Raw genomic sequence first — 24767 nt, 5'->3', positions numbered from 1 at the left:
AAAAGCTCTGAAACAAGCTAAAAGGACCAAAAGCCAGATGTCAGATTCCATTAAGCAGCGGCTGAGCAGCAGCTGCAGATACGAGTTGTCCTGAATCAGATAGCTACCGTATCTCCCTCGATTTCAAGACTTCATTAAACATCTCCACTTCCACTCATCTCTAAGTGAGCTGTGATTAGTGTTGGCTAGCTCACTAATTTACATCCATTTACTGTGACCTCTGCGGCACAGTTCAACTGTGAGAATATTTTTCCAGTTCCCTGGTCAAACCTCAACGTCACCGTTATTTTCAGCAGCACACGGGGTCACACTGAAAGCAATCTCTTCTTCACCCCTCATGGTAATTTCTTCCATAATAACCTGGGACAAAAAAAAAATTAAAACGCTGCTGCTTCTATCCATCACTCTGCAATACAGCTGGGACAGCTAAGATATGCAAACAGTGGGACAAATAGAAAGAAAATTATGGACACATTTATTTTTCGTGTAGATAAACATGCTGATTTTGATCACATGCTCAGATTTGTCTCTGTTCCAAACCTCTATTAATTTCAGCTTCCAAAGCTGGAAACAGAGGATATTACTTTAAAGACGCTGACACAAATTTGCTTCAAAACATGACTGAATCATTTCTCAAAACAGATGCAGATTCATTTTCTCTTTTAATCAGTGGATTGATTAATAGAGTCTGAGGATATTAAATCACTATCTTATTTCCTCAAGTATAAATAGGAAGCTAATGGTTGGGAGGGAGTGTGGGAGGACTCTCCGTCAGGAAGTTTTGACAGACAAGACACCTAATTCTGCATTCCGGCGAAGTTGGCAGCACCGATTTTTCACATTTTCTTAATTAATCTGTGGCAGAAAAATTAAAACCATAAGAACATGATTACCTTTCAAACTTCTCAGCACTTGTTCTGCTGTTGGGTCTCCAAACAGCATGTGCCGAAATCAGCCCAAAGGACTGTGACAATAACATTAAAACAAAACAAGCTTAGTGCAGTTGATTCTTTTCAAACTAAATGATTAAACAGGGTTTATATGGTATTTGTGTCACCCACATAGCACACACTGGGTCTATCGGGGCAATTTGGGGCTCAGCACTTTGCACAGCGACACTTCAGAATGAAGAACGGAGAAGCCTGGGATCAAACCAATGACCTCTTTGAAATGTATTTTTGTCTTACAGCTATATGGCACACTATAGCCATAAGTTATACGGTGACGTTTAACCAAAATACACTTTATTCTGTTACTTGTGTCTGTTACTCTCTGTCATAGACATTACTCTGGTGTAGTTTTGCTACAAAGTTCTGATATATGAAAAGGACACCGAGGGAACAGTTTACCCTGCCGTTACCGTTACCGGGGCCCCGCCCTGGAGCCAGGCCCGGGGAGGGTGCCCGAGGGCGAGCGTCTGGTGGCCGGGCCTTAGTCCATGGGGCCCGGCCGGGCACAGCCCGAAGAGGAGACATGGGCCCATCCTCCCGCAGGCCCACCACCCGCAGGAGGCGCCATAGGGGTCGGGTGCATTGTGTGCCGGGTGGCGGCCAGGAGCGGAGGCCCTGGAGGACTGACCCCCGGCTGCCAAGACTGGCAATAGGGACATGGAATGTCACCTCTCTGGTGGGGAAGGAGCCTGAGTTAGTGCGTGAGGTTGAGAGGTACCGGCTAGATATAGTCGGGCTCACCTCTACACATGGCTTGGGCTCTGGAACCAGTCTCCTGGAGAGGGGCTGGACTCTGTCTCAGTCTGGAGTTGCCCCTGGTGAGAGGCGGCGGGCTGGGGTGGGCATCCTAATATCCCCTCGGCTTGCTGCCGGTACGTTGGGGTTTTTCCCGGTGGACGAGAGGGTTTGTTCCCTGCGCCTTAGGGTCGGGGAACGGGTCCTGACTGTCATCTGCGCTTATGCACCGAGTGGCAGTTCAGAGTACCCAGGGGGTGGGGGGGTGCTGGAGGGTGCTCCACCTGGAGACTGTTGTCCTGCTGGGAGACTTCAATGCTCACGTGGGTAACGATAGCGAGACCTGGAGGGGCGTGATTGGGAGGAACGGCCTCCCTGATCTGAACCCGAGCGGTGCTCTGTTATTGGAACCCTGTGCTAATCACAGTTTGGCCATAACGAACACCCTGTTCGAACATAAGAATGTCCATAAGTGCACGTGGCACCAGGACGCTCTAGGCCGTAGGTCGATGATCGATTTTGTAATCGTATCAGCAGATCTGCGACCATATGTTCTGGACACTCGGGTAAAGAGAGGGGCTGAGCTGTCAACTGATCACCACCTGGTGGTGAGTTGGATCAGGTGGCGGGGGAAGACGCTGGACAGACCTGGTGCACCTAAACGCGTAGTGAGGGTGTGCTGGGAACGTCTAGCAGAGGCCCCAGTCCGCGAGATCTTCAACGCACACCTCCGGCAGAGCTTCAACAGCATTCCGAGGGAGACTGGGGACATTGAGTCCGAATGGACCATGTTCAGCGTCGCCATTGCCGAAGCTGCTGCATTGAGCTGCGGCCGCAAGGTGGTTGGTGCCTGCCGTGGTGGTAATCCCCGAACCAAATGGTGGACACCAGAGGTGAAGGGAGCCACCAGGCTGAAGAAGGAGTCCTATCGGGCTTGGTTAGCCTGTGGGACTCCGGAGGCAGCCGACAGGTATCGACAGGCCAAGCGGAATGCGGCTCGGGCAGTGGCTGAAGCAAAAACTCGGGTGTGGGAGGAGTTCGGAGAGGCCATGGAAAAAGACTTTCGGACTGCCTCGAAGAGATTCTGGCAAACCGTCAGACGTCTCAGGAGGGGAAAGCGGTGCTCTACCTGCACTGTGTATAGTGCTGGCGGAGCGCTGCTGACGTCGACTGAGAAAATTGTCAGGCGGTGGAAGGAATACTTCGAGGACCTCCTTAATCCCACTGACACGTCTTCCGAGGAGGAAGCAGAGTCTGGGGATGAGGGGAATGACCCGCCAATTTCTGGGGGCGAGGTCACTGAGGCAGTTAAACAACTCCTTGGTGGCAGAGCCCCTGGTGTTGATGAGGTCCGCCCCGAGTTCCTGAAGGCTCTGGACGTTGTAGGGCTGTCCTGGTTGACACGCCTCTGCAATGTTGCGTGGAGATCAGGGGCAGTACCTGTGGACTGGCAGACCGGGGTGGTGGTCCCCATCTTTAAGAAAGGGGACCGGAGGGTGTGTTCCAACTACAGGGGGATCACACTCCTCAGCCTCCCTGGGAAAGTCTATGCCAGGGTGCTGGAAAGGAGAGTTCGTCCGTTAGTCGAACCTCGGATACAGGAGGAACAATGCGGTTTTCGTCCTGGTCGCGGAACACTGGACCAGCTCTTTATCCTCTCCAGGATACTTGAGGGTTCATGGGAGTTTGCCCAACCAGTCTACATGTGTTTTGTGGACTTGGAGAAGGCATTCGACCGTGTCCCTCGGGGTGTCCTGTGGGAGGTGTTGCGGGAGTATGGGGTGTCTGGCCCATTGCTACGGGCCATTCGATCCCTATACAAACGTTGCAAGAGCTTGGTTCGCATTGCCGGCAATAAGTCGGACTCGTTCCTGGTGGGTGATGGGCTCCGCCAGGGCTGCCCTTTGTCTCCGGTTCTGTTCATAATTTTTATGGACAGGATTTCTAGGCGCAGCCAAGTGGCGGAGGGCTTTCGCTTTGGTGGCCTCAGAATCTCATCTCTGATCTTTGCAGATGATGTGGTTCTGTTGGCTTCATCGGGTGAGGGCCTCCAGCTCGCACTGGAACGGTTCGCAGCCGAGTGTGAAGCAGCGGGAATGAGGATCAGCACCTCCAAATCTGAGGCCATGGTTCTCAGCCGGAAAAGGGTGGAGTGCCACTCCGGGTCGGGGATGAGTTCCTGCCCCAAGTGGAGGAGTTCAAGTATCTCGGGGTCTTGTTCGCGAGTGATGGGAGAAGGGAGCCGGAGATCGACAGACGGATTGGGGCTGCAGCTGCAGTAATGCGGACGCTGCACCGGTCCGTCGTGGTGAAGAGGGAGCTGAGTGTAAAAGCGAAGCTCTCAATTTACCGGTCGATCTACGTCCCTACCCTCACCTATGGCCACGAGCTGTGGGTAGTGACCGAAAGAACGAGATCGCGGATACAAGCGGCAGAAATGAGCTTCCTCCGAAGGGTGGCTGGCCTCGCCCTTAGAGATAGGGTGAGAAGTTCGGCCATCCGGGAGGGGCTCAGAGTAGAGCAGCTGCTGCTCCACATCAAAAGGAGCCAGCTGAGGTGGTTCGGGCATCTGACAAGGATGCCCCCTGGGCGCCTCCTGGGTGAGGTGTTCCAGGCATGTCCCACCGGGAGGAGGCCCCGGGGCAGACCCAGGACACGCTGGAGAGATTATATCTCTCGGCTGGCCTGGGAACGCCTTGGTGTTCCCCCGGATAAGCTGGAGGAGGTGGCTGGGGAGAGGGAGGTCTGGGCCTCTTTGCTTAGGCTGCTGCCCCCGCGACCCGGCCCCGGACAAAGCGGATGAAGATGGATGGATGGATGGATGGATGGATGGATGGTTCTGATATATGCCTGATGTTGATGCTTAAAGTTGCTCAAAAAGATGCTTGAAACTATGAAAAAGTGGGACTTTGAGTGGAAGAAAATTAATTTGTTTACAGTTTTTCAACAATGAAAACATAATGTGGTTAGCTCCTGTACTTACAAAATAAAAGCTCAGAAAATGCTGCAAAAATGATGCAAATCATCATTATCATTAATTCCTACTAATTTCATTTACTGAAGTGGAAAAATTCAACCTAACATCCTGCACTTAGAGGCCCTTTTTTGTAACATGGACAATTGCTGCAGTCAAAAGGTGAAAATTCACATGACCTTATTAAATACACGAATAGTACCTACAAAAAACCCCCAATTGATTCTGAAGGGGTCAGCTGACCGATTCTTCATGGAATGAAGTACAATTGCCAAGTACAATGGCACGTGTCTTTGTCTGACTGACAAAACAAGTTCACAAAAGTTGGTTTGCCTTTGCTGCATAACAAAGAGCACATTGTCTCGAGGGCAAATGTCTCAAAGACGGTGAACACATAACGCTGATGTCTGTCTATCCCATTTTATCCGTTAAAAAAAGCTGTTTATCGTACATACAGCAATTGAGCCTGTTTCAGTATTTTTTCTCACATTTCAAGTCCTTAGATAATTTTTATAATTTATGCGTATATACACTGGAGTCTTGGCAAAACTAAAAGTCCTTATGTTTTTTTCTGGCTTTGTTTATCAAAGTTGTGGGTGGCTGATTTGTTATTGTATAACAGCACTATGCGCTCGTGTCTGACAGCTCTAAAAATCAGAAGGGACTCCCTGTTTGAGACATTAGAACCATAAACAAGAACTACAGCTGTCTTAAAGATGACTAAGTAGGTTACTTTGTCATCCAGCAGCATTTACTTTCAACACAACCCCTGAAAAAACCCCTAACACTGTCATTTTCATTTATTGGTGTGAAACTGAAGCGAAGACGCCAGGGACGACTATTAGTTTTGATAAGTAAACCAACTGTAGAACTCTAAATTACACAAAATACACAGAGCTAAAGACGTGCATGTGCAAGCACATCTTCAGCCAGATGATCTCCTTGTTCCTCTCTTCCTCTGTGTCTTCATCCATAATTGGGACTATCTGAGCAGAACCATGTAGCCTTTTCTTTTCTACTGTTTGACCTTTATTACTAGAGTTAGCTGCCTTTCCTTATTAATAGTGCTTAGAAGCAGTTTCAGAAAAGTTTATGCTTATACATCAGAGAGACCGATTTGACTGGACCAGTGGGAGAGAACGCACGAGGGCTTAATAGTTTTTCTTGGCCACAAACAGCACAAATCACTTCTGTTGGCAAACTATCAGTCATTATGAATGCTCAGGAGATTCACATAAGCACACTGATGAAAGAGATTGTGTTGTGTGTTGTGTACATGTTGAAATTCTGAAATTGAAATAAGAAGAGAAATGATCGTCTGTATAGTTACGTTTTAAAGTGAGGAAACATCTGTCAAAAAGTAAAAATCCATCTAATTCTGGCTTTAAAAAAAGTCATTTGTCTCCCATCTTGGTGAATAAAATTCTTGAATTTTAATCAGTCTTATAGGACTAATTAGCCGATATGTGCGTCTGTGCATTGCATCCATACAGTTGATGGTTGTAGCTTGCTAATTAACCTCGTAAGCATTAGCTAATAACTTAGCGCTCTACCCTTTTACTCAAATATGGTCACGTGTAACTTTAACTCCCACATTAACGGCTAAAACCACTCCCTTTGACGCAGAGTTTAAAGCTAGTGATGGGTGACAAAAAGTGGTCACCTCCAAGTAGGTCAGTAGTAGCTTCATAGGCATGAAGTAAACTTCTTAACTATGTTGGCTACATTGGGGCTTTTTCAAGCACTTGAAAATTCCCAGGCAACAAATGTGCCTGATGTGACTAATACTAAAAGTCCTCCATGAAGGACGTAACTGTGTTGAAGACTGTATTTGTAGGTTACATCAGTGCTATTATGTGCAGCCACTATCCAAACTAGCAGACAAACTAGCCCCTCCTGGATAAGCTTGAGCTGATAAATTAGGAGCGCGTTCTCCTAAATACGGTAACCTCTGGCTACAAAAGACAAAAAACAAGAGCTATAATCCAAGTTTGAAGGCAACAAAACGGGAGTTCACAACACAGTTGGCGTTCATCTTCTATAGTAACACATAAAGTTAGAGCTACTGTTCTCACTAAAGTCTCGGTGATATATCAGGAAATATGAGCAATCTGCTGATCTGCATTCATAATGGCTGACAAATGAAAATTTAAAAAGTAAACAAGAGACGGGAGAAATGGCCTTCAACCATGTTAAGAGTGTTAAAGTTGCACCGTTTGTCCAACAGAGGGCACTCTGAAATTTCCCCGTTGGTAACACAAATGGCAAAAAACAAAAACCAGCTAATCTGAGCAGCCAGTTAATCCAGTACGGTAATAAAGTCAGATCATTTTAAACGGCGCCGTCATGTGATTTTAGCAAGAACTCACAAATGAATACACATAACAAATGTTAGGGGGATCTGTTTACGGAGCTTCTGATACAGACTTGTATGGAAGGACTTGTTAAAAACGTTGTCATTGTCCGAGCATTAGATAAATGTGGATAGCACCACATTTGGGAAGATGACGCGCCCCTCCCTGAGTGTGGGCTGAAAACAAATGGCCATCCATCCTTGTAGGTGCTTCACTGGCAGATACGGCTGTGGATGTATATGAATGGTTGCTTTGTAATTTAAACCTACATTATGTCCAATATATGTAATATGTCTCTATGTCGAGCCTGATTTAGAGCACGAGCCAAAACAAGTAAAGAAGTAATGGAGATATTTTTTTATTCTTCAGTGTTGCTTAAGTTTTGACCTCATAAAGTTGAGAAGTTAGGCCTTATAAATGATTCAATATTAGATTATTTTTCTGTCAATTATTTGATCGATAGCTGAGGTAGTTATTTAAGCATTGCAGAGATGGATGGTAGAAACAGCAGAGTGCAGCCAGAAGCCTATAAGGAAATAAACTGAGGTGAAACTAATTTAGATGCTGTGTGGAAGCAAACTGCTACAGCATCTCAGACAAGTTACGATCACTTGGGAAACCTTGCTAAATGGCAAAAGAACCAAGGTCAGACACAAATGCCTGGAACGCACTCGTTTGAAACATTTCATGAGGTGAAAATCGTTACTTCATGTTCCAAAGCAGTTTTGATACATTTAAAAAAAAATACACACACTAGTTCCTCTGCCCGTGGGCAGCTACCTTTGGCCTTATTAGTGTGTAATTGATCGCACCTATGTATGGGCATGCTCAGTCTGAATGTGTGATTTGTCAGTTGTGGCAGCAGTTTGTTTGTTCATCTCCATCTTAAGATGAGAACAGTAAAGTTCAGTGTGGCCGGGCAGTTTAATCAGGACCTCCGCCTCCCTCTCTAGAAGCTTTGAGACATCAGAATTTAACTCTCTGGGATGCTTCTGGGTCAGCAGTGTGAGTGAAGAATCCACAAGGGAAAGCGTGCTGAGCTATGAAATGGCACTTTCTAATCTTAATCTTAAGGCCTTCTGTGTATGTGTGTTGATCCAGCTCGCAAACCCAAAGCCATTTCTGTCACTGTTCTCCTCCCCCACTACAGCCACTCAAACTGGATGACTGATGTCTCATGCTGGATGTGCTTTGCACTTTTTTCCTCTCCAAGACCACAGGCATGTGTTGATCTCCTTAATTTGTCAGTGACCCGTGAGTCATTCCACTGATTATCCTTTCCACCCAAGGGAATTCAGAAATTACTGTTAATACAAAATGAAAAGAGGCCTATTATTCTTTTGCCTCATTTTCAGTCACTATTATAGTGATGGATGCTCATATCAAACATGGCCAAAGTTTCAGATCACGTGTAATCCCTGTGAGCCAAAAGCTCAGGGTTCAGATTGCTCTAAATATTCTCTTTCAGGCGCTCAGCACCAGCTGTCAGAACAATGTTGGTTTAAAGGTGGGTGGAACGAGTGTAAACAGCTTGTTTCAGACAGTAGGTGAACTAAGGGACTTCACCAAGTCCTAGTCTAATGCAAAGAAGGATTATTCTGAGCTGTCAATCCTGAATAGCTACTTCAGCAAAGTCGGATGGAAAGCAGAATAACAAGTCTCAATTAGAGATGAATTTTGGCAACAAGCTTGAAGGTACTCTAGCATCCTTGTACACAGCAGAAACAGTAACTGATATAGCATGGGCGGATAGACCGAGGGTGTGGTTGTTGCAACCTACAGGTGAAAGAAATGTGCTCTTAAACTGAGGTCTGTGGGTTAGTGTTGTGTATTGATTTAAAATCAATCACCAGTGTACCAATACACTGTTCATGATTCATTAGCTTACACCAGACTGTTGCTCTATTTCTATTGTTATTTTCATCTATATTTTAAAAGTGAATAAATATATGAGCGATCAAACTGACCATAGCTACAGTGTTTTCTCTGTGCTCATCTTCTCTTACATTCTGCAAGCTTACCCATAAGACTATAGCCGAAAAGAGGCCACATGAAGTTTGGAGGTTCGTAACAATTTACTCTGCAGAAATTTAGCAACTTCACTATGGTGAGGATTGTAGAGAGCAGTGTGAAAGTACTGGAGTGATGTGAAATGTAATTTAAATGTATAAAAAAGCATATTTTTATTCCTGTGCAAGCAGATTTCATGGGAGACATAATGTCACTGGATGACACTCACCTGTGCCACAGCCACTTGTGTCTGCTGCTGTTGCTGCTGGAGCTGTTGCTGGAGCAGTTGGATCTGGTGGTGCACAGACAACGGGGTGCTGGGTGGCAGTATGCCTGATGCTGGGAGCAGCATCTTGGGGCTGGACACCAGCAGGGAAGCCTCCTCTGAAGGCTGCTACCAGAGGGAAAAGGGGGAAATGAGGTCAGCATGATGAGGCTTCAAACAGAAAATCCTGCAAACTTGTTATTATGAGCACATTTACGGGTGGAAGAGCCTTCAAATGAATCACCGTGGACCAAAAATACAAAAATAAATGATACATAAGTCCATGCATCCGTCTATCCATTCATCTCAGCCCCTCCTGGATGGCATTTTTTCCAAAAATCAAAGTACGTTTGTTCTAATATAACAAGAAATTGGTTGTAAAAGTTGAAAATAGTTCAAGTTAACAATTAATTTGTCATGGTTTCTGACAGAATATCTAGATACAAGTCCCGAAACATATTTCCAGCAACCGCCAGTGTACTAATGGCACATTGTGCTACCTAATGCAAGTGTATCATATATCATCCAAAGTGTCAAAAAAGGGAAGATGTCATACATCTTCGCCTTGCTCATGCGGGCACTATTTAACAAAGCTGCTAGTTGACAGTCTGCAAGGTCCCTGTTGGACACGCTGTCTGTTCCAGTAGTCAGTCTGTGGTGTTTTGTGAAGGGAGCAGTACGTAAGTACATTATTTATTTACACCGCCTTTCAAAATACAAATGAAATATCAGTCTAAGAAGACAGTTTTAAATCTGTTATTTACAGCAGTTTTGTGCATGGCGCTGCCTTCACGTCTTATTACTACGGTTAGCTGTTGGAGTGATCTACAGCTTTTGAGGATTGGACATTAAATTGTTATTGCACTAAAGAACAAGAGCATTGTAGTGACATGCAAACTACGTCTAGAACAGAAACAATTGCTAACACAACTTTAGCTCTCACTGCTGTCTACTGTTTCACTCACTCACTGAGAGGACAGACGCACGCTCCACTTGACTGTCGCGTCTCTCACCCTCTCTGTTTTTCCACATAATGATATTATCTTGTATCCTCGCATGTGATTGGCCACAATGTGGAGGGATTGGAGCATAGCTGAGCCACTGTGTGAGAGCTGAGCAGCGAAAGGAAATTAAGCGAGGAGCCGGCTCGCGCTCATTACATTGTGTATCATGGATACTGTTGACTCCAAATCTCCCGACCACTATGTCGATCTGAGACAGCGAGATGGAGACAGTGAGACCAAGACAAGACCGAGACCAAAGTCTGTCAAGACCAAGACCACGTAAAAGTGGTCTCTTGAGACATCCAACTCTAACTTGCAGCACTATAACTTCCATTTTCACCTATCCATGTTTCTACAGTAGTGAGTAACGTCCCCAACACTGCTAATAAGTAGTACAGGACATATAAAATGACCCAGATATTTAAGAAATACATAATTTGATAAAACACAATATTTCACGTAAAAAAAGTAAAATGAATATCAGAGCTTGTGTTTTGCTTCACATGTTGCAGGTGTATCTGTTAAAATTGCACACTCATGCTCGTTTTAACCATGTACTACTTCAAACACTTTTTCTAACTTGCTCATAAGAAGCCGATGATGCAAATCAAAAGTAAAAAAAAGAGAAAGAAAAGAAAAGGCTTTGCTAATGAATAAATAAATACAATCAGGACAAGCAATAGCGTCAATAAAATGCCTTGGAGAACAAGCCGTCATCAAAACAACAATCTGAATTTAAAATGTAGAGTTGCTGATTAGTTGCACCAGTGTGGAATGAGTGGTGCTGCCCTGGAATGCAGATCAGTAGCACTGAAATGCTCCACTCCAACAATAATGAGCTTTGGGAATCAGCTCTCCTTCATCTAACGCCATGAAGCATCGTATTATAGTTTCAAGGCTTTAGTTACCGGTCACACTTCGTGGCCTTTCCGTCATTCAACTAGTCAAAATATATATATTTCTGTAATACAATGGCCAAATAAAATATCTCATAATCCATGCTAATGATGACATCCAAGCAGACACAACATGGAAATACATTTAAAACACGTGCTGTTCCAAAAAATACACAGCCATATTCTCTTCTCCGTCATCAGATAGGAAGATAAATGCAGGTATTAAATCCCCTCTTGAAGCGGTCCTTAAAAACAGACTATTACACGTTGGTATAGAGGAATAAAAAAAAAAAGCACTCTCAGACATACACGGAGACCTTGAGATTATAGCGTACATGTTTTCCTCCAAAGGCATTTACCACACAGACTGATACAGGCTGAAGGCCATGTAGTGCCCCAAAGGTAAAACATTAAGTGCGCTTTGCTGTGATGGACCAGTCATGGCAGTAGTGAGAGGAGTCTAACAGCGAGCTGACATAAATTCGGAAACCTCGGGGCCTAATAAATGAAGCCAAGTGCCAAAAACTGCAGTTCCTTAAGGGTCACTGGAGGCTGGCTTCAAAAGCGAGTCAAATTGATTATTTTAAAACCCCTAAATGCTGTCGCGACTAAGTTAGGCTGCTTTGACTGATCTGTGTAACAGCACACGCTGTGTAGATGGCCTCTTTTAATTGAAGTTACTGAACTCCACCTGTCTTGAAAGTTACTGTTTCACTGAGTTTGTGTAGTTGGAGGAATTTTAAATGGGTGGATATATATTGTGGCTTGAAAGCCTGCAATCTAGTTTTAGTGACCGGAAAGTTTGTATTTATCAATAAGCCTCTCATCACTGTGTCATCTGTGGCTACAACTTAGCAACCAAACTTTCATGCCGATAAAGCAAGAATGAGCTGGTGGTGGCCATCACACCAAAGTGGATGCTTTAAAATGTGAAAACACTGGGTGGTATCACTTCCACTGCCACCTCTCTTACCTCCTGATGTGGACATTGTCGCCCTTAAAAACGGAGCAGTTTGCACAACTAGTGTATCGTAGCAGCAACACCACAGACCACCTTGTGCATACACCTGTGATGCTACCAGTTTCTGACAAAACTGCGATATTTATGTGTAACAGTGTTGGTCAGCCAGCCAGATATATGTGGATATCAAAAGCTTTTGAATAGAGCTGCTGTGTATTCGAGGGCAAAGTGTTTCATAATGAATCAAATGCTATTGGACGGTTGGGGCGACTGGCGATCAGAAACCTGATGAAATTGAACCTTAACCTGCCTTAAGGAATCTACGCCAAAATACTTCACAGTCTGTCTCTCATGCCTTCTGGTGACACCAAGAGCAGACGCACTCTGCATGAGAGGAAAATGTGACTGATGGCCTGCCTGACACGGACCTTTTATGTTAACGAGAGGAAATTATCCAGGTTGACAGGTTGTTTGGCGCCATCATGATTTGAATAATAAGACAGAAGTCTCCAGAATGAGTGAGAGTGTGTGTGTGTGTATAAATGTGAGATAAGAGAGAATTTGTTGGCGATGACTTCTCAGTAACAAGCAGGATCCCGATAAACGTGTTTTCTCTTATGTGCCTCTTTTTAACACACACTTCCTTCACCTTTATTCCATTGGAGTTACTCCGAGATACGTAAAACAACTGCTCAGCTGCTAAGTAAAGGACGGTAAGCAGGATTATTGCGGTAGCTTTGAAGCTGGGTTGTCAGACAGAGAAGGTTTAGCAAGTGGAAGCGTGAATAAGATAATTCAGCACTTAAAGCAACACAGAGGAAAGAGGATGGCATGTTTGGCTCACGAGTACTGTGGACACAGGAACTATTCCCAATTATAGAGAAACAGAAGGAGAAGACAGACATAAATAGACTGTCAGCTGGCGCAGAAGAAGACATAACACAGATGGAAAGAAATCCCATTCCAAAAGTACACTGATTTAGTCATCTGCAACATTTTCCCATCTGATAAATGGTAAATGGCCTGTATTTATATAGCGCTTTTCTAGTCCCTAAGGACCCCAAAGCGCTTTACACAACCTGTCATCCACCCATTCACACACACATTCACACACTGGTGATGGCAAGCTACAATGTAGCCACAGCCACCCTGGGGCGCACTGACAGAGGCGAGGCTGCCGGACACTGGCGCCACCAGGCCCTCCGACCACCACCAGTAGGCAACGGGTGAAGTGTCTTGCCCAAGGACACAACGACCGAGACTGTCCAAGCCGAAGCTCGAACCGGCAACCTTCCGATTACAAGGCGAACCCCCAACTCTTGAGCCACGATCGCCCCATAAACTGTTTACTACCAGTGATGTTTCCCATCACTTATAACAATGATTGTCTATGCCATAACTGCATATTAGAAAAGCCATTATACTGCTTTTGCAAAATCCATTGTCAACATCCAAAGAATGTGTCACGGAGGACTGGAGCTGTTCTAGCACCTAATAAGCAGTTTTGAGGAAGCACATAGGAAATTTCAGCCTCTTTGGGATGTGGGTAGTTCAAGAGTTGTCATTTTCCCCCTCATATAACATCAATGGTGAACAAAAGAGCTAAGGCAGGCCAAATATATGGTACCATACTAGACGCAAACAGCAGCTTACTATGCATCAAACAAAGGATTCCAGGCAAAGGAAGGTAATTCCTATGCAGACCAAACACATGAAGTTTGTCAGGTGCACTAACCATAAATTATAGGATGTAGTCACAGACTATATATAAAAAATAGATGGTTTGTGCCTTTAGCCCTAAGGTCACAGTTACAACTCTGGCTGCATAGAAGCATAGAATCAGTTTATGGCGCTTATTTGAGTCAGAGGAGGATAACGCACACAATGATTTGTCTTGTGGCTGTTGAGTTGACTTGATGTATGCTTACTGTATTCTAATTATATACGTTTTGAAATATATATTTTTGAAAGCAGCAGAAAAAAAACTGTGCAACGAATACACAGCATATCGACAAAAGCAGTGGGCCACCTACAGGAGCTGCGCAGCCTTGGAAACCTAAGCCATGAAGCTCCCAGCACACAGCTCTTTTGCTGATGTTAACTTCAGAGGAGGTCTGAATCTCTGCATTCCTATATACTGTAAATCATAGGAATAGTAGTATAAAAGAAAAACCCGATGCATTTTACAGATGAATTGCTTGACAGCTGCATTGATAAAAGTGGTAATGATTGTGGATGTAGGAGTATGCTACCATTTTACTTTCAAGCTCTTTTCAAGTCTCTTTTGAAGATGACAAACAAAAGACTGGTTGCAGAGTTGGTGTATTAGCTTCTCAGGGTCATTCTTTACCCATCTCAAAATGATGCCACACTTGGAATATAAGCTCTAAGAATGATATGGACTAATAATGTCAGAAATAAATAAAGGTATTAAGAACCAACCAGCTGATAGACTGTAATGACCTCAAACCTTATCAAATGAAGTTTGATTGTAGAATAGTGTAATTTAAAGAATATCAAAATACAGTTGTTGCATTTTCTTTAAAAAGGTTCGGCTGCAATAAATAAAAAAGAACATGTAAAAGTGTGAATAATTATTTTTATTATCCCTGAAACACATGACACATCACACTTCCTCTGAGCCAAATCCTGTAACTCCAAAAATGCCACTGCATAGAGGGCCCACACAGCTGTGTGAATGCTGGATGCCAACATATTCCCATAAACTGCACAATGCCTGGAGTGACTCCTAAAAAACTGGTGACTGAGCTAGCGAGGGTTGATGCATATGAAAAGCTGTCAAGGATGTTAAATGGGGCAGGCAAATGTGGGCGTAGAAGGCACTCAGTTGTGAACATTTGTAATCTTTGTGTTAATGGGTACAAGAAGTCCATTCATTAAAAAAAAGAAGCCAAACTGGTGATGAGATCAGTCTCTTTTTTTTTTAAAGCAACTTTTGAATTTCCATATGAGACGCAACAATGGGTATGTTAACTTGGATAATGGGTGGATAAATAAAAAACATCCACAATGCCGACGACAAAAGCCGAGGACAGGCACTGAGTCAAACCCACACATGAAACGCTCACACCCCCGTATTCACAGCTAGAAGTTTGTTAAACACAATCCTGCATATTCAAACACAGACTCGGCCTCTGCACTGTTTACTGCCTAGAATAAGAAACAACAGTCCATGCCTGAATGCTAAACTTGTTTACCACAGAAAAAGCCAATTATGGAAGACGGAGTGAATATTCAAACTGAGAAGGGGGGCTTAAAGGGGAGGATCAGCCATATTGCTGAAATTTCTCATAACTGTTTGACCCAAAGGGAAAAGTTGCTATTATATCACACACTAACAAGTTCATAGTTGTCCCTTTATAGCCTTCCCTTTATCTTTTAGCCTCTGGTTGTACTCATTGATGGACAGACAGAAAACAGGGAAGCAGAGAAAAGGGAAACAAAGCTAAAGATAGATGATGAGGGATAAAGGAAGTTTTTAATTCTCCTCCTACAGCTGTGATTACACTAGCTGCTCTCTGTCTGTCAAACAGACAGTGCCCTCCCACCCACACACACACACGGACGCTGGCTATAAAACACTGTGCAGTCTGACAGGTTCTGGCTTCCTTCACTGCTGACAGCCTTGGCTACAGATTTACAACTTTATCAAGGGCTCTCGAGAAGAAAAAAGAAAATAAAATCTGCACAAATTACTCCACTGTGGCTCTGCCTGTAATAAAATTGCATGACATCAACCTAAACAACCTAAACCATGGTATAGCAGTATAAGGGAATATCTTAATTTGGCGGAAGTGTTTTGACGTGCTTGGGCACGTTACTATGAATAACCCCATTAACAGACTACTCCTCCACTATGTTTTACTTCTAAGGGTGACTTCATGATAATATAGTGATAGCGTGATGCCTCCTAATGTAACAAATCTGTTATTGTTCAAAGGATGTTCCAAAAGAAAAATGGTTTGGGACTAACAGAATAATAATAATAAGAAGAAGAATTTGGGGCTAAGAAAAGCTTTGGTGTGAAAAGCAAGACTAAAGAGCTGTTTATCTTAAAACAATAGTTTGATTTATTGTGTCTTGATATTTTGTTATTAATATCCTAGCCATCTTGCTATTGTTTAACCAAAGACTTGCCTAGTGTCAGGATTAGCTAAATTAGCAAAGTTTGAGAAACAAGTAGACATTTAAAAAAAATTCCCACTCATTTTGGCATTCCAGTTTTCTACAAAACAGGTGATATTTTTATAAAAAAAAGGGTGCATGTTAACTACAACCAGTACCCTAGATCAGCGGTCCCCAACCCCCGGGCCTCGGACCGGTACCGGTCCATGAGTCGTTTGGTACCGGGCCGCGAGAGTTGAGGCTCAGGTGTGAAATGTATGGTTTTCAGGGTTTTTATCGGTTTTCAGTGTTATTTTGTTATCGTTTTTATCGTTTACTCGGTTTTCCTGGGTCTTTTCACGTGTGTTATGAATAAATTTTCTTTTTTTCGGTACCGGTACTAGTTTTATTTTGTTGTATTTATCCGCGACACCTTAAAGGCCGGTCCATGAAAATATTGTCGGGAATAAACCGGTCCGTGGCGCAAAAAAGGTTGGGGACCGCTGGCCTAGATGGATCAGCAATGACTTGGTAGATTTTAAGTTAATTACTGTATATTTCTCTGAATAATTTGTTTTCTTTGTACAACTATTTGACGGGGTTACTTGAAAGAGCAATATTCTAACCCAGGGGTGTCAAATTCAGGTTTACCGAGTGCCATATTGAAATACGAGGATCACACCAAGAACCATAAACATGCTTTAATCTGTAAATATACAGTACAGTACTGTATAGACATTTGAACTGCCCTTCAAGTTTTTATATTTTGCTTCCAAGGAGCTCAAGTGGTGGAATAGCTCCCTATGCCTTTTCAGGGTTTGTTTGTTTGTTCAGCCACTTAAGGACCCCAAAGCACTTTACACATTCAGTCATCCACCCATCCACACACACATTCACACACTGGTGATGGCAAGCTACATGTAGCCACAGCCACCCTGGGGCGCACCTCTGACCACCACCAGTAGGCAACGGGTGAAGTGTCTTGCCCAAGGACACAACGACCGAAACTGTCCGAGCCGGGGCTCGAACCGGCAACCTTCTGATTACAAGGCGAACTCCATAATCTTGAGCCACGAAGGTGAAAAAGCTCCCCATGGACCCCTCTTTTCACTTGGTAAAGATTTAAGCTACTCATTCTCCCACCTCAGTCCCAGCTGAGATTGTTTGCCTTCAGCAAGAACTTTCCTTTGTCTTGGATTTTGATTTAGCTAGCCTTTTAGCTTCAGTGGGTGCTCTGCAGGTCTGCCTGTCTGTTTTGTTTGGTGTATGTAACAAGATCATGGAAATGGTCACCAAATGATGTCTCAGTGATATATCCTGTGTACTGATACAGGATGAAATAGGAGTGTACTAAATCAGAGAATATTTCAGCAGGTTTTAAAATCACATCCACAGTTTGTGGCAAGCTCACCCACATTTTCAACCCAGCATGCCACACTGATCAACACCCTGAGAAAGGAACCTTGTTGTCCCATCCTTCAGAATAGCCTTTTCATATTTCCTTTCCAATTTCCACTGAGTCCTTTCACTTCTGACACAAGCATCAGGTGGTGGTTGTTTTTTTGTTTTTTTTTGTTTTTAAATAATGCATACAGTCTGCAAGCTAGACTCAGAGCTTGTTAGGGAATATCTACAACCGTGCAACAAAGTCGAACATTTCTTTGCCCTTAGTGTCATTAGAATCATTTGAGCTGCTTTTGATGATCTTTCAACACAGCCATTGTTGTTATTGTCAAAGCTAATCTAAATGACATTTCTTGTTTCCCTGGCTAATGGTTGCCTCATTACTTTTTAATGATGCCAGTCACATAGTTGCGGGCATTAATTTGCATGTCGTTGTACTTGAGGCACTGGCTGTTCTTATTACTCAAAGCTCTGTTGGTTTTGCTTCAAGATGTCTAATCAGAGACTGATTCAGACCTGGGAAGCAAAGGGAGAGCTACTTATTACTGTAGTATAAAAACAGTAGGCAGTAGGGTCTGTGGAGGGTTCATACAAAACAACTCTTATGTTAACAATTATAAATAATAAGTAACATGTAATTGGGAGTGGTGAACAAGTTGACAAAAGTCTGTTGCAAAACCTATTTGGCATACCTGGATTTCTTCCAGGTTATATTTAGGTGATTTGCAAGCCAGGCTGGTAGTTTAATTTGTCTTAATCCAACATTGGACTTCTACAGTCATCCTCGCAATTTCTTCTACAGATCAGACATGCCAGTTACAGCTCCATTCATCCCATCCACCCGCCCAGCTATCTGGGGGGAGGGACTGGAGCCTATTACAGCTGTCATGGAAAGGTGGAGTGGACCTTGGACAGGTCGTCAATCTGTCGCAGGGAAAACTCTTCCTATGTAGACTATGGTGAAGCTAGGGAAAGAAGTGGAGTAGGGGTAAAAAAAAACCCCCAGAAAAGGCTTAGTGTTGTATGCGAGGCTGGACACGAAGAAAGGAGGAAAGGACTTGTATCAATTGGATATTGACAAATGCAGAAGAGGAGTACGGGATCCAATTTACAAGGGTGATGTGCAGAGCCGTCTACAGAGGGATAATTTTGATGAGCCATGCCATGAAAAGAGTTGTTTAAAGATAGGTTAAGAAGAGAGGTGACAATCAGCATGGAGCAGTATGGACTGCATGCCAGTGTTGATGGAGAAGTACCGAAAAGGTCAGAAGCAGTTGCACTTCTGTGTAACCTGATGAAGAAACTCCCAAGAACCTCTCAAGAAATGTTGCTACACGTTGGGTCGACGCAGCCTGCAACAACTTAAATAGCGTGGAAAGTTACAGTGTAGGGATAAAAGCTAAAGCTAAACCAAGCTTTACAGATGGGTTCAAAGTGGGGGTACAGTTGAAGATGTTAAGGTTTCCATTGGATGTGACCAAAATGGACAAGATTATAAATGAGTATAACAGAAGGGCAGGTTGAGCAGTTTGGTGGGTAAAGTTAGAGTAGCAAAGCTGAGATGGTTTGGACAAAGGATGTTAAAGATGTAGCTGCCAGTAGCGAAGAAAAAAAAGAAGACCTCAGAAAAGACTCATGGATGTATTGAAGGAGGATGCTAGGGGTAGGGTGAGATGAAGGAGGGTGATCTGCTTTGGTGACCCCCTAAAGGGAGTAGCCGAAAGAAGAAGAATGTCGACACAAAATGCAGGCTACTGGAGTGGAAAGTGTAATGATGGATGAGACAGAACAAGCAAATGATGAATGGGGAAACAAACCCTCTGTGTGGAAGTAAAAAAGATGTACGATCATCTCAGGCTTTGGAATGCAGATCAATCCTGGACTAACTCAAGCCTGCCTGAGGCGAAAAGGTCACCGTTTTACTTTGTCTTTTCTTTGGCCGCATTTTTTTGTGGTTTGCTGTCAGCCAACAACACACGAGTTACAGGCTCAGAGCAAATAGCTTCCTACATGGGATGATACCAGGTCCAAATACCACAACATTCCCACATATACGCATTTAAAAGCAGACATGGATAAAAATAGAGGGTAAAAATGAGGCATGCTTAAATGTTAAGGTCTGCAGGATGACAGTATTTTGGCTTTGGGACTCCTTGGTTATTGGCAGACTTGTGTTGTATCACAACTTTACAAGTCTGCACACACATGCACACGCGCGCACACGCATGCTGGGAAATCAAATCAGACAGTGAGGCTACAGAGAGAAACCACCTCAGCTAGTGCCTCCAATATAAATGGGTCAAGAGACAGTTTCACAAAACCCCGCTGAGTTTACAGTGAAAAGTTGAGAGGCTGCATTTTTATTGTGTGAAGAGCATTGGAAAGATAAGTCCTGTAAGGCTGCTGTGGAGACAGGGAAAAGGGCCAAGTGTGAGTGTGCCTGCAGCTTAGAAGCTATGAGTTAAAGGCTGAAGAGACATGAATGTTTCTTTTTTTAGGCCATGGTAACAGGATTAAAATTGTTTCATGAAATAGACTAACAGTGCTATGATTTAATATATGTAACAGTGGTGCTAAAGCTGTAACTTCCTGAAAGAGAATAGACTCTTTCAAGGTTAACAGCACTTGCTACTCACACCTCTTCCCTGCTTTCTACAACTCTTTATGTCATCATCAACATCATCACCCTCTTGTCCTGAAGCCAGGCGAGTAATCACACGTGTGAAAACAGAATTTATGGTCTTTAGAGTCACACTTGACTACCTAAGCTTTCACACTCAGGGAAGATGTTCAAATTCTCAGTTGCAGCTGCTTAACTACTCATTTATATATTGAACCATAAATTAAACAAGTACTTATGTATCTAAAAAAAAAACAGAACAACACCATTTCTGAAAGATGCAACTGACAGGAAAAACAAGAAGAATAAACACAAACACGTGTGTCAGAAGCATGCTACAAGAAGTTAAAGGAAAGTATCACGATGCTAGAAAGTTCATTATCATTTTGAGGAAAGCGATTGAACCAGGCTGTAAAATTAAAACTATACTAGTAGCCCAGAGAAGCTTCAGTGCTTATTCCGATCTTGGTGGCCTTTTGTTTTGCTCTCTTTCAGGATGAACCCCTCACTACTTCAATAACACTGAGGTCTGAACTCTAGGGAGGCCAATCCATAACTCATGAAATTAACTGTCCGTTTTCTATCATCTACGTATGTTTTTTTGCCGTGTCTTTGAGATCCTTGTCATATGAAAAAGTGAATGTGTTGTCAGTCAGACATTTTCCAGATGGTACTGCTTGAAAATTAAATCAATTTTGACAGTATTTGTCTGCAATCATAATCCCATCAAGTTTGATAAAGTCCCCATCACCGCCGGCTGAAATGCAAACCATGACAGAGCCTCCAGCCTTTTACAGAGGGCTGCTGACACACCTGTTACCACTGATTTTCAGTCCGGTTCTTGTATAACGTGGCATACCTCAGCTGTGCAGCTTTTCTTGCAGTTTCTGTTAATGATGACTTCTTGACAGCAATACTTCCAACACAGACCATTTCTTATAAGTCTTCAGTGAACAGTAGCTCCTATGACTGTTCACTTCTTGACACAGATCATGGATGTCACTCACCCAGTTTCCTTAAATTTTTAAAGGTCACACTGCACACCATGCCCAGATATGGCAGGTTGTTAGTAGGGGTGCAACGATATTCGTATCGATATTGAACCGTTCGATACAGTGCTTTCGGTTCGGTACGCATATGTATCGAACAATACAACATTTGTAATTTATTTTATCAACTTTCCTTCTGACGATGCTGTCTGTGTTGAGCGCTCAGTGAATCTGCGTTCGACTACTCCGCCTAGGCTGCACTGTCGAGCGCAGATCCACTGAGCGCTCAACACAGACAGCATCGTCAGAAGGAAGAGCGCAGGGCACCTCCCCTACCCTCATTCAGATCTGGTGTTTGGAATTATTTTGGTTTTCATGTGGCGTATGACCCTGAAGGTAAGCGAGTCATGGACTAAAGTAAAACAGTATGTTGGATGTGCCACACAATGCTCAATTACATGGGTGGGAACTAGTGTGTTAGCACAGTTAGCTCGTTAACGTGTTGGCCGTCTAGCCCCATGCACGGGGCGATCGGCGGTAGCTCGTTAACGGAGATTTGCCGTGTTGTGGCATTAAGGTCATTTCAACGAGATTAACCTGAAAGCACTAGTGGGAACACAACGAATATGACTGCACATTTACGCCGACATCATCCTAGTGCAAAGACAAAAACAACAAGCATGCTACTAACTTTAGCCGAGTCATTTAGACAGCTGTTAGCACATGATTCTCCTTATGCTGCTGAGAATATAGCCCAGAAGAAGCGGATAGTATAGCTTTTATTTTGGAAAGAGCCATTTCTCTGTAATAAACTCTCTTTTCCAAAGATGAGTGATTCCTCAATCAGATACAGGGCTTGCAATATCGCTAGCCCGACGTCCCGGAGCTAGCGATTTTTCCAGTCGGGCTATTGTAGGAAGAAAAATATATGTCAATGCTTTTGCATTCTTTCGGAAATGTAGCTGGGTAATTATGTCATTGGCATCGGTGAGCCACTGTCAATATGTGACATATTGAAATCGCGTTTGAATTTGCGCTTGTTTTTTTGCTTTCACTTTGCAATCGTGCGAACTGTGTATTGAGAGCGACAGCACTGATCTGTGAGTGATGATAATTTGTGCACCAATTCCTCTGACATCGTCTTATTAATCGTTAGCTTACTATGCAAACATGACAAGTGAAATCTCCCGCAGCAAGCTTAAACATGTGAGAGGTTGATCGCGCAGAGAATCGCTGAGCTTATGTGAGTGAGTGTGTAAAAGCATTTCAGTTCTGCTGAGCCAAATAAGACAGGTCAGGGTGAAGAAGTGACAGCCAAAGAAAAGCTTACCACAAAACGGAGAAGTTATGACAAATCAGACTATAAGGCAAAAAGAAAGTGCAGCTTTATGGTTTCATGGACAAAAGAATTTCTGTGGCTGCAATATGACAAGCTAAATAACCAGGGCTGCACATAAGTGGTCCGCAGGTGCGCATTCGCTGTCAAAATAAAAAACACGTACAAGGGTTAGGGTTAAATTTAAAAACTGTACATTTGAGTTAAAATATATATTTATAATTTTAATAAATGACAAATTAAGAAGGCATGAACATTTTTTTTGTATCGAAAAAATATCGAACCGTGACACCAAAGTATCGAACCGAACCGTGAATTTTGTGTATCGTTGCACCCCTAGTTGTTAGCTACTAGCTCCGTGGGAATCACTTTGTTCGTATAAATTAATAAATCGCAATGAATGAAAAATGACAAAACACTCTGGTTCCTTGAATACATAAATAACTGAGTGGTGGCTTAAGACTTTTGCGCAGTGTTGCATCTTTTATCCCTACGCTGGTTTTTCACTCCAGGAAGTGCAGACTGCATACTTGAGGGATATTAACCCTTTAAGACCTACCATAGAACCAAGTCCGCCAGAGCTTATATTATATTTTTACATGCTGTGGAGCCATTTTTGGGAGCATTTCAAGTTGATATACATCAATACAACCATTATAGCCCAAACTTTAATAATATGTCTGCATTAGGTGCATAGTAATTACATAAATTGCAAAAAAGTGCAATAAACTACAAAAAAATTGAAAATCGTTTTTGTTTTTTTAACATATATTTCTAGTTAGAGAAATTTAAGAGGCTTATCCCTCAAAACTGTAAATACAAAAAAAGTTGCACAAACTAGTTTCCCACCACAGGAAATTTATTTTAAGTGTCTTCATAGTTTTATTTTTGAAATGCACCAATTTTTATATATTGCAGGAAAAACGAAAATAAATATTATAGTGCAAATTTGCAAAATAACAGCATATGCATCAAAATAAACTATTTCCAGCAGTGCAATATGAGTCCTAAGCATCCCAGAAACGACACAGAAAGTCATAAATTCAAACATAACTTTTAAAAACACAAGTATAGGCTCATAAGGCCCCGATCGTAATAAAACTACATTTCCGCAAAATGACGTCACTTCCGGTTTCGGGCAGGTCATGGCGGACATGCGGCAGTTCACGCTGATGGACGTAGGAAGTGTTACAAACAGCTGATCGGATCGGCGAAGCGTGTTTCTGGAATATTATGTTTTTGTTGCTGCAAGCGCTTTTTATGCAGTTTTTGCAAAGCTATATGTGGAAGGAAACTGTGACCTAGGACAAGCTGATGGCATAAGATGTAAGTACAACTCCTCCGGTTTCATATGCAAAAAAAATTATTGCGCTAGCTTACGTGGTTGCAGTGCTACCGGGATTTAAAAATACTTACGCAAAATGGAGCGTGTCCGCTCCGACCGGCTTTAAAGGGTTAATATTGCCAAAAGTCAAGCAAAGCTCTGTATAAACATTTTCCCTAATGTTGATTTTTCAATTATTTTGGGAAAGTTTATTCTCCTTACAACGGTTTGTATATTTATTTATTGATAAAGTTTAAATTTAGGGCTGGATCAGGCAACCCTGAATGCTCCATTAGTTATGTGGCAATAGGTCTAGGCTGTTGAGGGCTTCACTCACCTCTTTTCACTCTGTATGCCTTATATACCACTCTGCATTTTCTCAGTGTGTCTTTTGCCTCCCTCCTTTAACTCCAATCAATTGCAGCAGATGGCCGCCCCTCCCTAAGCCTGTTTCTGCTGGAGGTTTATTCCTGTTAAAAGGGAGATTTTCCTCCCCACTGTTGCCAAACGCTTGCTCATAGAGGGTTGCCTGATTGTTGGATTTGGATCTATTGCTGTAGGGTCTTTACCTTATAATATAAAGTGTCTCGATGAAACTATTGTTACTTTGGTGGCATATAAATAAAACTGAAATGAATTATTTTGCGTATTATTGCTTCTAATTTTCCTCAATTAAAAAAGAAAGTATGATCTAAACAAATACTGGATTGATATGTTGGTATTTAGTCTCCTGTGTTTAGGCCATGAGATTTTCCACGGTTCCTGGTTGGCTCGAGCTGGAATTAATCAAGAAAGTGGAGGCAGCTGGCCACTGTGTCTA

The 24767-nt window shown here is 43.0% G+C and overlaps 1 protein-coding gene across 3 annotated transcripts in view; it reads right to left on the bottom strand.

Annotated features, from left to right (window-relative positions):
- Positions 1-24767, bottom strand: part of LOC101485789 (carboxyl-terminal PDZ ligand of neuronal nitric oxide synthase protein) — a 246267-nt gene that overhangs the window by 51008 nt on the left and 170492 nt on the right. For 2 of the 3 annotated variants that reach the window (XM_024805649.2, XM_024805651.2), the window contains exon 8: positions 9253-9417. In XM_024805649.2, the coding sequence (XP_024661417.2) occupies positions 9253-9417 (165 nt within the window). The remainder of the gene's footprint in view (positions 1-9252; positions 9418-24767) is intronic. The other variant, XM_024805650.2, reaches the window with a different exon arrangement.

The sequence above is a fragment of the Maylandia zebra genome, linkage group LG17 (genome assembly GCF_041146795.1).
Source record: "Maylandia zebra isolate NMK-2024a linkage group LG17, Mzebra_GT3a, whole genome shotgun sequence".
Taxonomy (NCBI): Eukaryota; Metazoa; Chordata; class Actinopteri; order Cichliformes; family Cichlidae; genus Maylandia; species Maylandia zebra.
The sequence above is the reverse complement of the archived record's forward strand: the minus strand, read 5'-3'. Positions and strand labels throughout refer to the sequence as shown.